Genomic DNA, 12,549 nt, shown 5'->3' on the forward strand with positions numbered 1-12,549 from the left:
CCTCACGCACCACCCCACTAACCTCCAGATCCAATACATCATCTTCTGACATCTGCAATCCGACCCCACCACTCAGACATTTTTCCCCTCCCCAACCTTGTCTGCTTTCTGCAGGGACCACTCTCCATGACTCCCTTGTCTGCTCCACACTCCCCTCCAACCCCACCACACCTGACACTTTCCCCTGCAACTGCAGTAAGTGCTACACCTGGCCCCACACCACCTCCCTCACCCCCGCCCCACACCACCTCCCTCACCCCCATCCCACAAAGACATTCCACATCAAGATGTTCACCTGCACATCTGCTAATGTGGTATACTGCATCCGCTGTACCTATTGTGGCCATTTCTACATCGGGGAAAACCCAGGTTTGGGGACCACTTTGCAGAACACCTACGCTCGGTTTGCAGTGAACAACTGCACCTTCCAGTCGTGAACCGCTTCAACTCCCCTTCCCATTCCTCAGATGACAGTGCCACAACAATGATACCTGAAGGTTGCAGGTACAGCACCTCATATTTCGCTTGGAAACCCAAGCATGGTATCAATGTGGACTTCACAAGCTTCAAAATCTCCCCTTCCCCCGCCGCAACCCCAAAACCAGCCCAAGTTGTCCCTGCCTCCCTAACCTCTTCTTCCTCTCCCCTATCCCCTCCTCCCACCTCCCTGCACCCCCATTTCATACCTACTAGCCTCATCCTGCCCCTGTGACCTGTCCGTTCTTACTGGACTGACCTATCTCCTCCCTACCTCCCCATTGTCACTCACTTTTACTGGCTCCATCCCCACCTCTTTGACTTGTCTGTCTCCTCTCCACCTATCTTCTCTATCCATCTTTTGCCTGCTTCCCACTCCCTCCTGATTTATTTCTGAACGCCCTTTCCCTCCCCCATTTTTGATGAACTGTTTAGGCCCAAAATGTCAGCCTTCCTGCTCCTAAGATGCTGCTTGACCTGCTGTGTTCACCCAGCTCTGCGCCTTGTTGTCTCGGATTCTCCAGCATCTGCAGTTCCTATTATCTCTGTTATTTCAGTCAGTTGCTTTATCTCCAGCACCATCTTATTTTCTCGTAATTATCTTTTTGCCTTATTTAATTGCGTTATAGATCATTGTTTTCCTTGTTATTCGGCTGTTGAAACTTTACTCACACCACCTAACACTTTTTTGATCACTTGCGGAGGCTTATTATTTGGCACTGCACTCTCACCATTTGTATGATCTTTGGATCTCTCTGCCCTCGATTTCGCCCTCGATTTCGCCCTCGCTTCATCTGATGAAGTGTCTACGCGACGGAAGCTTGTGATTCCAAACAGAGAAATGTCAACTTTCCTGCTCCTGTGATGTTGTCTGGCCTACTGTGTTCCTCCTGCTCCATAATGTGTTGGCCCTGAATGCAAATAGACGTGTTGGAATATATACAGGATGTTGTCCATCCTGTTCAACGCCAGCACCTCCACGGCTGGGCTGGCAAGTGTCAGTGGGCGGGGCGGTGAAGGTGGGCGGGACCTGCCTGTTATTAAAGCCCGCAGCCGGTAACCGTTTGTAGAGTGAAGATGGCGGCTGTGTATGTGTCTGTTGTGAGGGAGGCTTCTAACGGAGCGGCGTTTTGGGCGTTACGGGGCAGTGGCAGGAGGTGAGTCACCGTTTAACGATTGTGTGTGGGTGAGGAAGCGTAGGCACAAGCCCCGGGTAATGAGTGCCCCAACACGCCTCAAATGGGCACTGATCCCGGACCGGGCGCCATCACTCCTCCGGCTCTTGCACCCCCTGGGGAGAAGGATGGTGGGGGTGGGGGAAGAGTGTCTAGGGAAATGCTGGCCAGGGGGTATGCCCTCCCGCCGCTCGGTACTTCTCTGGGCTGGAGATGACGCTAAGGGCGTTCTCACCGTCTTCCGTCGGGAAGCCGTTTGCCTCCGTTATATGAGATAATGGGAACTGCAGATGCTGGAGAAACCAAGCTAACAAAGTATGGAGCTGGATGAACACAGCAGGCCAAGCAACTTTCTGATGAAGAGCCTAGGCCCGTCAGCTTTTGTGCTTCTAAGATGCTGCTTGGCCTGCTGTGTTCATCCAGCTCCATACTTTGTTGCCTCCGTTATATTCCGGCTGTTGGAAGAGAGTTTGTGATTCCACAACCCGGTGAGTAAACTACCATTTCACAGGGGGAGGGGAGGGCGGTCGAAGGGGATAATTTGTGTACGGGGTTTGTTTGTTAGCGGCAAAGGTAGTGAATTTTGTAAGTCCCCGGCCTGGATGTGGAGTTCGTGAATCCTCGTTATTGCTGGAAAGTGCTGCTGGCCTGAAGGAGTGGCCGTCTTTTTGACGAATGAGCCGGAAGTTATAGCCCAGGGCCAGCTGCTTCTGTTGTCGTGCTGCTCCTCACGTAGGCGCTTCAATTTTCTTCCCACCCCAGCCGGAAACCTATTTTAGCTCGAAAGTAGCAAATCGGTCCGAGATTTGAATATCCTATTTTTCTTTGTATTGGTGGGTTACGGCATATTTTTACGATTCACCCCTGAATAATTTGCAGCACTGCAGAATGTGTTCCGAATGATTGACTAAGGTCAAAAATTTCCCTGTTTGTCTTCAAAAATTGCCCCTATAACTTCTCGCTCAAAATTACGCCGGCTCACCAAATGCAGGTTTTTCTTTGTAAAAGAGGGGAGATCTGTGAAGCGGAGATTGGAACAAAAATTAGACGGAAAACTTGCGTCAAGGTCAAATTTCTGCTAAATCGACCAGACGCGCAGATGTCTGGGCCTGATGCATGCACTGGGGGCTCCCGTATTCATTTCTGTTCGCACTTTGGAAGCGCACTGAATGCAGGTGAGTGTAGCCTTTCTTTTTCTGGGGGAGAAGGCTTGGGTTTATGAATTTTATTTTACACAGGACCTTTCAGAACACTGATAAAGTCTTACAAACACTTCAAATTGAAACGTAGTGTTCTGTAGGTAACTTTAGAATGCTTGTAAACATTACTGCTTTTGTAAAGTTCTTTTTGTGGTCTGAAAAGTGTGATTTCGTTCTGGGACCTTGAAAGTAATCCTTGTATAGAGCAGGAATTTATGTTGGAAGGCTAGGCAATTCTTGACATTTTTAGATGGTTCTCTTCCCCCCACCCCCACCCCCACCCCCACCCCCACCCAGTACTAACCAATGAGCCACCATGCTACCCCATTCTTCATGGCATCCACGGTTAAGAATAATGACTGAGCGTGCTCTTCGTTAATCCCAGGAAATGTAGCTGACCTGGAGGAGTGGCTGTCTTTTTTATTGGATGAGCCAGGAGGGGTTGCAGTACAGGGTGCTGCTTGGTCTTTTCAGAATATCCTTTGCCTGTTTTTTTTTTTATTTTTGACTTAAAGCTTGGAATGAGGCACACTGGGGATTGTAAATTGTTGTCACTGATACATTGGACATTGTAATTATTTCATCTAAAATTGGTTGAAATGTCATGATTGGCATGAAAGTTTCAGGGCTAGGGAAGAATACAGTTGAAGCATGATTGAACAATTTCAGAATGAAGGAGGATTTTACGATTGAGGCCTTGCTTAATTGGAGTTCACCCAAAACTCAGATTGCTGGGAATGCTCAGCTGTTCTGGCAGTGTCTATGGAGAAAAAAGCAGAATTGATATTTCAGGCCCTTTCATAATGTTCTGAGGTGATTGACTTAACGAGGGTGCTATCAAGTTGGCTTGCAGATATAGTTGGGAGAAGAAAATAAATCCCACTCATCATCACAAATCACACAGTCCTGAGGAAGGATAACACTCAACATTGACTTGTCCTTTCCTCCAAATGCTCCCTGGCCTGCTGTGTTCTTCCAGCCTCCTGTTTGTCTGCCTTGGATTCCAGCATCTGCAGTTTTTTCTTTCCTTGTCTCAAATCACTCTCCTTGCTGTTTCCACCACCAATCCTGGCCCATACTAAAATCACTTCATATAATTGTGTGTACTAACATGGAAAGTTCCTTGCTCTTGACCGACTTATTCACCAAAGCAAACTTGTAATATAGTCAACATAGTCATTTTCAAAAGGTAAATGTTTTATCTGATGGTAGGTCTGCCAGGATGTGAATTTGGCTTAAGCAGACGAAAGATCTTGAGTGCTATTTAAGTTACAACTCTAAATTTTGACTTTTTAATGCCTTTTAAGATACTTGGTGTGGTATTACTTTTGAGGCAGACATGGTGAAGCATTGTTTTGCATGTACTGTTAATGGTAGCTGGCAAACGTAGACTCCCATTAATTATAAAAATTTTGCTTAATTAGTTCTAAGTACATTTTAGGATCGAAATGTTCTGCCTTAAGGTTATTATTTTGTACTTTCTTCCCATTTCAAGTACCTGTTTCACCTTTTTTTAGTGGTGTAATTTTTTTTTGCAATTGGATTCTTAAAGCAACGCCTAACTCTCTTAGGCTCACTTCTCAAAAAATCTAATTTAATGTCAGCAAGTGATTTGATGTGGATTCTGTCAGACTAATGCAAACAAGTTTCTAATGGGCTAGACAGTTGGTGGAACGCATGCAGACTTTCTAAGTGTTTGTTGTATTTGAGGCATTGAGTAAGATTCGGGGTATTGAATTGCAATCTGGAAATCACAGCTACTTCAAACGAAAGATTAATATAGGATTGCCCTTTTAAGTTTATCACTACCCGCTCTTTTTACTCACTAAAGAACAAAATAAGCCTTACTTTGAAGTTGCAACTGTTCCAACATGGAATTTCATCAAACCTAGAAATTAGTGATGTGCTTTTCTTTTGTATGGAAGAAGGTGATTTCTATAGGATTCTCTGTTTAAACTGACTGGTCCAAACTAGTGCTGCTGAAGCATTGAAGATTTTGTTGATGCTAGTGAGCTTTTAAGGTGAATTGATGGGAAAAGGCTGTCCCAATCTTCTTCTGTTTTCAGCAATACCTCTTCTTTTTTTTCCTCTCTACACTGATGCCTGGTTTTGTATGAATAGTGGGAAATTATTGGGGCTTTGTAAACTTTTATTATTTTTGACTTCCATGGAAAAATGTAATACAGTACTTCAGACTTTGAAAGTGCTCTGGCTGTTTTTGGTACTTTAAATGAGGGAAAATATTTATCTAGCTGTTCAACATGTTCCCCTTCTCGTTAGAATGATATTTAGAGCTGATGGAAGTTTTGCATTTTAGGGAAATAAGAAATTTAGCTACCTGAATCCTCCGTGTGATATTTGGGGTTTTTAAAAATTCTTCAAGTGGGAAGAAGTCTGGTGTTCCATTTCAATTCTTTTAGGCTCAGCTTGTGTGAAACACATTGAATATTTTAGCTTGCAGATCAGGCATTAAACTGACATGCCTCTGCATGTTGTGGTACTAATTAGAAAAACAATTCAAAGTTGATGTCCTGGACAGCATACCTCAAATGGTTACTCCAAGTTGGAAGAATTGGTGGGTGGGGGGGTGGTGTGGTCTGATGTGAATTTAGGATTTAAGTTGCATCTTGCTGGGCCGGAAAAAGCTTGGCAGACAAGTGGGCTGCTTTTCTTCTGAGGAAGCGTCACCAGACCCGAGACGTTAACACTAATTTTTGTTTCTTCTTCACATATGCTACCAGAGCTGCTGAGCTTTTCCAGCAATGTCTGTTTTTGTTCCTGATTCACAGCATCTGCAGTTCTCTTGGTTCTTGCTTTTGGTTTATTGACTGTTGTACACTCATTCATTCTAAAAGCTTTTTTTTTAAAATAAACTTTTAACACAGTGGATGTGGAACATTTATACATTACCGTTCTGACTGCAGGATAGTGGGTAGAAGGCTGTATGTGAAGTGTTTGCCTGATTTCTATCTGCAAGTGTTGCTCATAAAATATTGGCCAATTTTCCCTTTCCTGGCTTGCTGTTTTGAGCGCTTAACTTTCTCAATGAGCATGAGAAGAAATCTGGTATTGTGTAGTCCAACTTTTCACGAATTACTGCTTCAAAATATATTACACACTTTTTGATATTGAAGTCAAGTAATACTTTTTTAAACTTGTATTACACTTGCATCAAAATACTGGGTCATTTTAAAATGCAATAAATGACAATACAGATTTGAACAATAAACTGCCAGCCGTACTGAAACTGGTCAAATGTAGAAGGTATCTGGTATGGACCATGAAGACATATAATATATGGAAATTATATCCAAGCTAGCTAAGTGGAATAATATGTTTCAATTCTAGGTGCTTCTTGACTCTCTGTGGTGGTACTATCCAACACAAGACCGAAGAAAATAAAGATCAGCTGGACTCTGCCAACACTCTCAAGTGTGCTGCTGAAAATGCAGTGCAACAAAAGATGTCTCCTAGTCCATGTGCTAGTCAAAAAAAGCTGCAACTTAAAATGAACGAGTTAGTTAAAGAACATCAGACCCTGCAGGCAAGTCTCATTTGAATAGTGTTTGTGACCAAAGTAGAACCTGCAGCCAAGCCTCGATTTGCTACCATGTTTGTCACCCTATGCGCACACAGTAGCGCCTAAAAGTTGCTCACCTGGTGGAAAACGCAGGGCTCAACAGTAATCTTGCTGGGAGCAGTTATTTACTTGGTGTTTCATTGGTGTATCTCAAAGCCTTGCACACCAAAGTGTGCCTTTTTTAAAAAATTTTTTTTTGATTTAATTCAATTCGGCTAACAAATGCATGAATACCCGGCAGTCATGACCTACAAAGAGTGGGAGGGGCACCATACAGCAAATTGCTCTCTGCTCAAATGTAGTTCAGAGCATCCATGAGTTGCTGTTATTGATTGCCTGCTTCTAGGGTGTGACTTTGGAATTCTTGTACTGAGAAATTGCTTGATTTGACATGAACCTCTTCCTACTTTGCTTTTTCTTAAACCCTTGAAGTAACTCCTCCTGTAAAAAGATTTTTCTGTAACATGTCAAATTTGACTGTTAATATCTATCACAATCCTATGTGTATACACCATCCTCTATTTAGCTTGGTGAAAAATTTTCAAGAGTAAAGGATGGTAAGTACTTCTTTACTGTTTGGGTATGCTCTGAGTACTGTTCAAAGCAACTGGATTCTTAGCCTGAAATGTAATCATTGGTGCTGAATGGCAAAAGATCCCCTTTAGGTGAGTTTGAATTGGAATTAACACTAGCTTTCAAGGTCAGTGGTGAAAGCAGCCTCCTAGCCTCTGACTACAAATCCTAGAATATATCTAACATGACAAAATGGATAAAAGACTTCTGCTTTTTATAAAAATAATTGTTTTATGATTAGTTTGCTTCAAATAAAACTGATGCTAGAAATAGAATTCTGCGTCATAGTAAGGAATAAGGTGACCAATGAAAGTGAAATACTTTGGAAACTGGAGATCTGAAATAAGAGTTTTGGAGAAGGTCAGCAGTTCTGGTAGCATCTGCAAAGGCCGGGGGAGGGGATGAAACACATCTAACATTGAGTTGAATATAATTCTTCAGAACTCGGAGAGTCATATTCTACCAAGAATTAACTTAGTTGCTCTACATGTTGTGCTTCACTGGCACCTGCTTTTTTTGACAATTAGGCCCTGTTGACATTCTGGTCATGGGGCAACTAAGATCCTATACAGTTCTAAAATGATGTAAACCCAAACACAATCTAATCACGTTCCTATCAATTCAGCAATTCTGACCTCCTGCAAATGATGTACAGGCTTTATAAATCTGTTTGCATAACCAAGAAACCTGGATTCAATTCCCACCTGCTGCAGAGGTTTATAGTAACAATCTCTTGGGTTTTTTTTGCCAAGAGGAAGCTTTTGTGGTGCTGTAACCATGCCCCTATTTTTAGAGGCAGGAAGCTTTGATTTCCAGTCCCACTTGCTTTCGGTGTGTAATTGCTGATTTTTGGAAAATATTTGTTTTAATAGAAAACAATTTCTTCCAATAATGCTGGAAAATGAAATTGTTGCTATAGTCCATGCCATTCTCAACCACATTCTGGGAGAGAAATAGAAGCCAGTGTTGGGAATAAGTGAATGATCTGAGCTAAGATTAACCCAGCTGAGGTAAGACCTAAAGCTGGTCAAAACCTCTGCTCTGATTTGCTGTCTTCCATTCTTTGAGCTTGGATTCATAACATCGTTGAGGGAAGAATTAATTGTATAACCAAGGAAACCAAATCCCGAGGTTACCTTTTTGATGTAGTATCTGATTTTGATTAGACACGTGCAGCCAAGATGGTGGACTAAAGGTAGCATTCTGTACCATTGACTAATTAAAAGTCTGAAGATGGAGTGTTTCAAGTATTTTTGTTTGTTTTAGTTAAGTCAAAAACTTGTTTTAAATCAAACTTTTTGTCCTCCTTTTTTGACCAGATGAGAAATAACTGAATTGGTTATCTGAATTGTTGTCTTGTCAATATGTAGCTTTAACCCATGTCTTTTTGCTATTGCCATAGATTTTGATTCACCTATTTTCTATTCAATTGAATACAATGAAATTTTGATCTTGATGATAAAATTAACTTTAGGAATTGAATTCCAAAATCACTTAAAATGTGGAACCTGTTTACTATTGGCTCCCATGTGTGGAAAATGTAGGAGGTTTTTAAACACTAGTGTGAGCAAATGTTGTGAATTATTTTGTGTGCTGGATTATAACACTGCATTCTAATAATTGTATTCCTGAAGCCAAATTTCAGGCCTGTGTGGAACATCGGAAGTTTGGATTCTGCACCGGACCATCCGAATGCTCATTGCAGGTGACTTGCAGCATCAAGGTGGATGAGCGTTGTGAAACGGAGTAGCAGGGGCTCTGATCCTTGAAGTTGAAGGTGTGTTGTCAGGAGTTTGTTGAGAACAAGCTCTTGATTCTAAACAAAGCAAACCAACTTCATGTGAAAAATGGTGGCAAACTGGGAATTGGTTGCAATCTTTTAATAAGCTACTAATTAATTTTAAGTGCACCTTTTGAGTGAGTAGCTTGCATACTGTAGCATGGAATTGTCAATTGTTCATGCTATTAAACTGGTGTATAATTTTATATATTTTTCCCTTGATTATATGCAGTCTCGTATTCCACGCATTTTCAGGTGCTCTTCACCCTCAGTATTTCATCCAAATGATTACTTACCATACCTGAGCCTGGAATTTGATAGCATGGTAACTGGTGGAAATTATGATCTGGTACTATATTTGCTTAACATCCAGCAGGAAACTGCTGAACTTGGAGCAGGTACCCTGACTAGGTTTCCCTCCTTTAACCCAGGATACAAATACCATGAATGATTTGTTCACTACTGATGACTGATCAGTACAGGCAAAGGATTGAACTTCAGCATCTGTTTTGGTTCTGTATTCTGATGTCACTCATTTGTTTCAATAAATTTTACCCATTGGGCTCTTTAGCAGTAATGTAATATTACACTGGATAACATATTGTGTACATACTTCCAACTTTAATGCTGTATTGCAGTATTTTGTACGACGTTCTGTGAAACAATTCATGTAGATTACTATGGACAGACTTGATCAGAATCTGGTTTACTATGTTCACGCTATGAAGTTATGCTTTTGATGAAGTATTGTAACTGTATAAAGGTCCTCAGTTTCCTAAATGTCTATTTTGACTTTTGTTTGGTTTTTAATAGGAGAAGTATCGGAGAATTGTAGCCCGTGTTGAAGATGACAATAGAAGAATCAGAAAATGTGTTGAAGATGCCAGGTTATATGGTATGTGTGTGTCTATAAATTGTTCTTGCTAAATTTCAAGATTTATCTTTTAAGCTATTTTTAGCCATCAATACGTACCCCTGACTAAATGATATGTGCATCTGCAATAGACTTAATGTGTGGTTTTTTTGGGGTTAGTGAGAAATTGCTTGGTAATCTGAATTGATTAAGATTTGAAATTTATCCGTAAGGGTTCATTTGGAACAGCCTAAGGGAAGGGAATTACGAAATACTACTTCAGATCCAATGCGTGTTCTAATGAACAGCATTTTTTTTTCCCCTCTCATAGGTATTCATAGTCTTTGTAAAGACATCCTAGCAGTAGCTGATCTCCTAGAAAAGACAACTCAGAGCGTAACCGAGGAGGACCTTGCTAACTCCAGCCCAACTTTGAAGAACTTCTATAAAGGTGTATGCTTGATTGATGAGAAGCTGTGCAAAATATTTTCTAAGCACGGATTGGAGAAGATGAATTCCATTGGCCTTGAATACAACTCAGCTGAACATGAAATCATGTTGCGTGTCCCATCTGTGGATGCATTACCCGGTACAGTGGTAAAAATAGTACAAGAAGGTTATAAACTTCATGGCAGGGTTCTACGGACTGCACAAGTTGGATTGGCCATTGAGGCCCAGCCACATTTTAAGGCACAGTAGAACTGAATTTTCTGACTGTCACAATCTTGTGTATGATCTTAGAATTAATTCTATGAAAAATATCCTTTTCATTATGATGGTTAGCTATATCACGAAGAGCATTGAATTGCTGCTAAGATTTGTCTATGAAGGTGAGTGGGGTGCAGAAACATATGACGTCATGTGTATTTTCGCGTGTCCAATCAAACCTATTGAAGGTGATATGCCTATTGTACTGAAAGCTTAAGGCATGATGGAGATTTAGTTTGTCTAACACTGCCAGAGAACTTCAACTTGTCTCCGTCCAACTAAATAATAAAGGAACTTGCAATGGAAGTGCCTCTGATTCAGTCTGTAGTTGTGCCATGAAAAGTTGTGGTCCGTACTAAGGTTGCAAATTCTTTTAGTTGTTACAGTTTGCCACAGTGCTTTTTTTTTCTAAAAAAAAAGGTGTGAAATGTCTTGAATTCCTATTCCTGGCTATGTCTTTATCCCCTTGTGTGAATTGATGGATTGGAATCAACAAACAGTAGGATAATTTCACAATTGCCAATATATCAAGGCTTATAACAGCACTACAATTGGAAACCTACTGTAGAATTACTTGGAACTGAGCCTTAAGGCTGCAGGGGTGGGAAGAACAAAATCTAGAAAGGACACTGAAATTTTACCAAGATTAAATGCTTTTATGTAATGGCCTTCCAAAACACTTAGTTAAGATTAGATTGTTGCTTTGAAATTTTTGTAATATGGAGGCTTTTTCTCATCAAAACATTGAGTTATACAAGATTGAATTGTATTCAGTTCCACCGTGCAAGATTGTTTAATCTCTTAACGTTTTGTGCCCTTGATTTTAACTGGAAACAGTTTTAGCGAAGAGCTGGTGAAATGATCACTGTATATAGAATCCAAGCCTTAGACTGAGCTGGCTAATCTTCATTTGTTTCTGAAATTATTTTGTACAAGTCTATGTTAAAACTGTTCAGTGAACAATAGTATGTTATTTATTACAGTGTAAAACTGTAAATTTATTTATAACATACCATGATGAACAAATTTTATTTTTTGTAATTGTTAGTGCAAGTATGTTAGTGAAAATTGTAATATATTTGTTTCTGTATTCTTGTGCTTTGAACTAAAAATGTATGTCAAGTGCCCAAAGTCATTTTTATATATTGTCAATAAGTACACTCTTTAATAAACGAGCTGAAAAGCTTTTTTTTAACCAAAAAAATTTAGAACCCTGCCTATTTTATGATACCAGGCTTCTACTTACAACTTCTATTTTTAATATCTAACTCACTGACCAAACTGGTATTTCTTGTACCTAGGTGAAAGATTTTGAGTAAAATTTGCTTCTAATTTAGTGTAATACACTTTCAATGAAAAGAACCACCTTTTTGACTACATTCCAGTTAGCTATTGGCATTTGATGAAACCAACCCCTCTGTTAGATCGATCTTGATCGTGAAAAGTTTTGAATTACACATTTTGTTGTATAATCAAATTTTTAATAACTTAGGCCTTAATAACTTGGGATTTTGGAAGGCTTTTAAATAGTCTATTATTGCTAGATCAACTAATTGTTGAAGTCAATTGTTATACCCTCAAAACATTCTCAACCTTTTTTAAAGGGCTAAAGTTGTCGTGGATGTGAATGATCCCAGTTAATGAAACTGGCTAAGTGAACTGAATGATCCCACATGCATTTTTATCGTGTACAGATTTTCTGATCTGACCCATGTGACGTTATAAACTTCACAACACAGTCTGAGATTTGTGCTGGAATGTGGGGAAACATAACATGGGTCCAGACACAGACTGCTTAGAAGTCCATTGCCAGTTCCTAAGTGCAGTAAGAATTTAAAAGTGCTTTTCACCCCCTCACCCGTTCCATATGTGCCCCCATGTACCCTTATGGCCATGTATTAATAAAATATATTTTTCCACACCTTCAAGGATCTGAACTTCTTACTATAGAAAATTCTTTGGTATCATTGTTACACTATGCTTCTTTCCTTCACGTGAAAGTATTTGTAATGTTTGCACCAACAAATGGTAACAACTTCAAACAGGCAACAGTTTAAAAATGCTGTTCATTCTCTGAATGGACCACCTACTATCTCAATTCAGCCTAGCATTGATAGTCACAGTTGTTTTAAAAAAAAACAGATTTTCCATTAGGAAAAGAGAAGTAGTGGGTGTCTGTTTCAAAATCAAAGTAGGGTTCTCAT

At 40.3% G+C, this 12,549-nt stretch overlaps 1 protein-coding gene across 2 annotated transcripts; it reads left to right on the plus strand.

Annotated features, from left to right (window-relative positions):
* Nucleotides 1-1,510: 1,510 nt before the first annotated feature.
* LOC125458149 (grpE protein homolog 2, mitochondrial-like) lies at nt 1,511-12,273 on the plus strand. 2 transcript variants are annotated; one of them, XM_048543077.2, is made up of 4 exons: nt 1,511-1,634; nt 6,200-6,395; nt 9,598-9,679; nt 9,969-12,273. In XM_048543077.2, the coding sequence occupies exons 1-4, from the start codon at nt 1,555-1,557 to the stop codon at nt 10,334-10,336; spliced, it is 726 nt and encodes a 241-aa protein (XP_048399034.1). In that variant the 5' UTR covers nt 1,511-1,554; the 3' UTR covers nt 10,337-12,273. The 2 variants fall into 2 exon arrangements, with proteins under 2 accessions (XP_048399034.1, XP_048399035.1); XM_048543078.2 differs by lacking the exon at nt 1,511-1,634 and adding an exon at nt 2,208-2,827.
* The last annotated feature ends 276 nt before the right edge of the window (nt 12,274-12,549 follow it).

This window comes from Stegostoma tigrinum, chromosome 13 (genome assembly GCF_030684315.1).
Source record: "Stegostoma tigrinum isolate sSteTig4 chromosome 13, sSteTig4.hap1, whole genome shotgun sequence".
In the NCBI taxonomy this organism is placed as follows: Eukaryota; Metazoa; Chordata; class Chondrichthyes; order Orectolobiformes; family Stegostomatidae; genus Stegostoma; species Stegostoma tigrinum.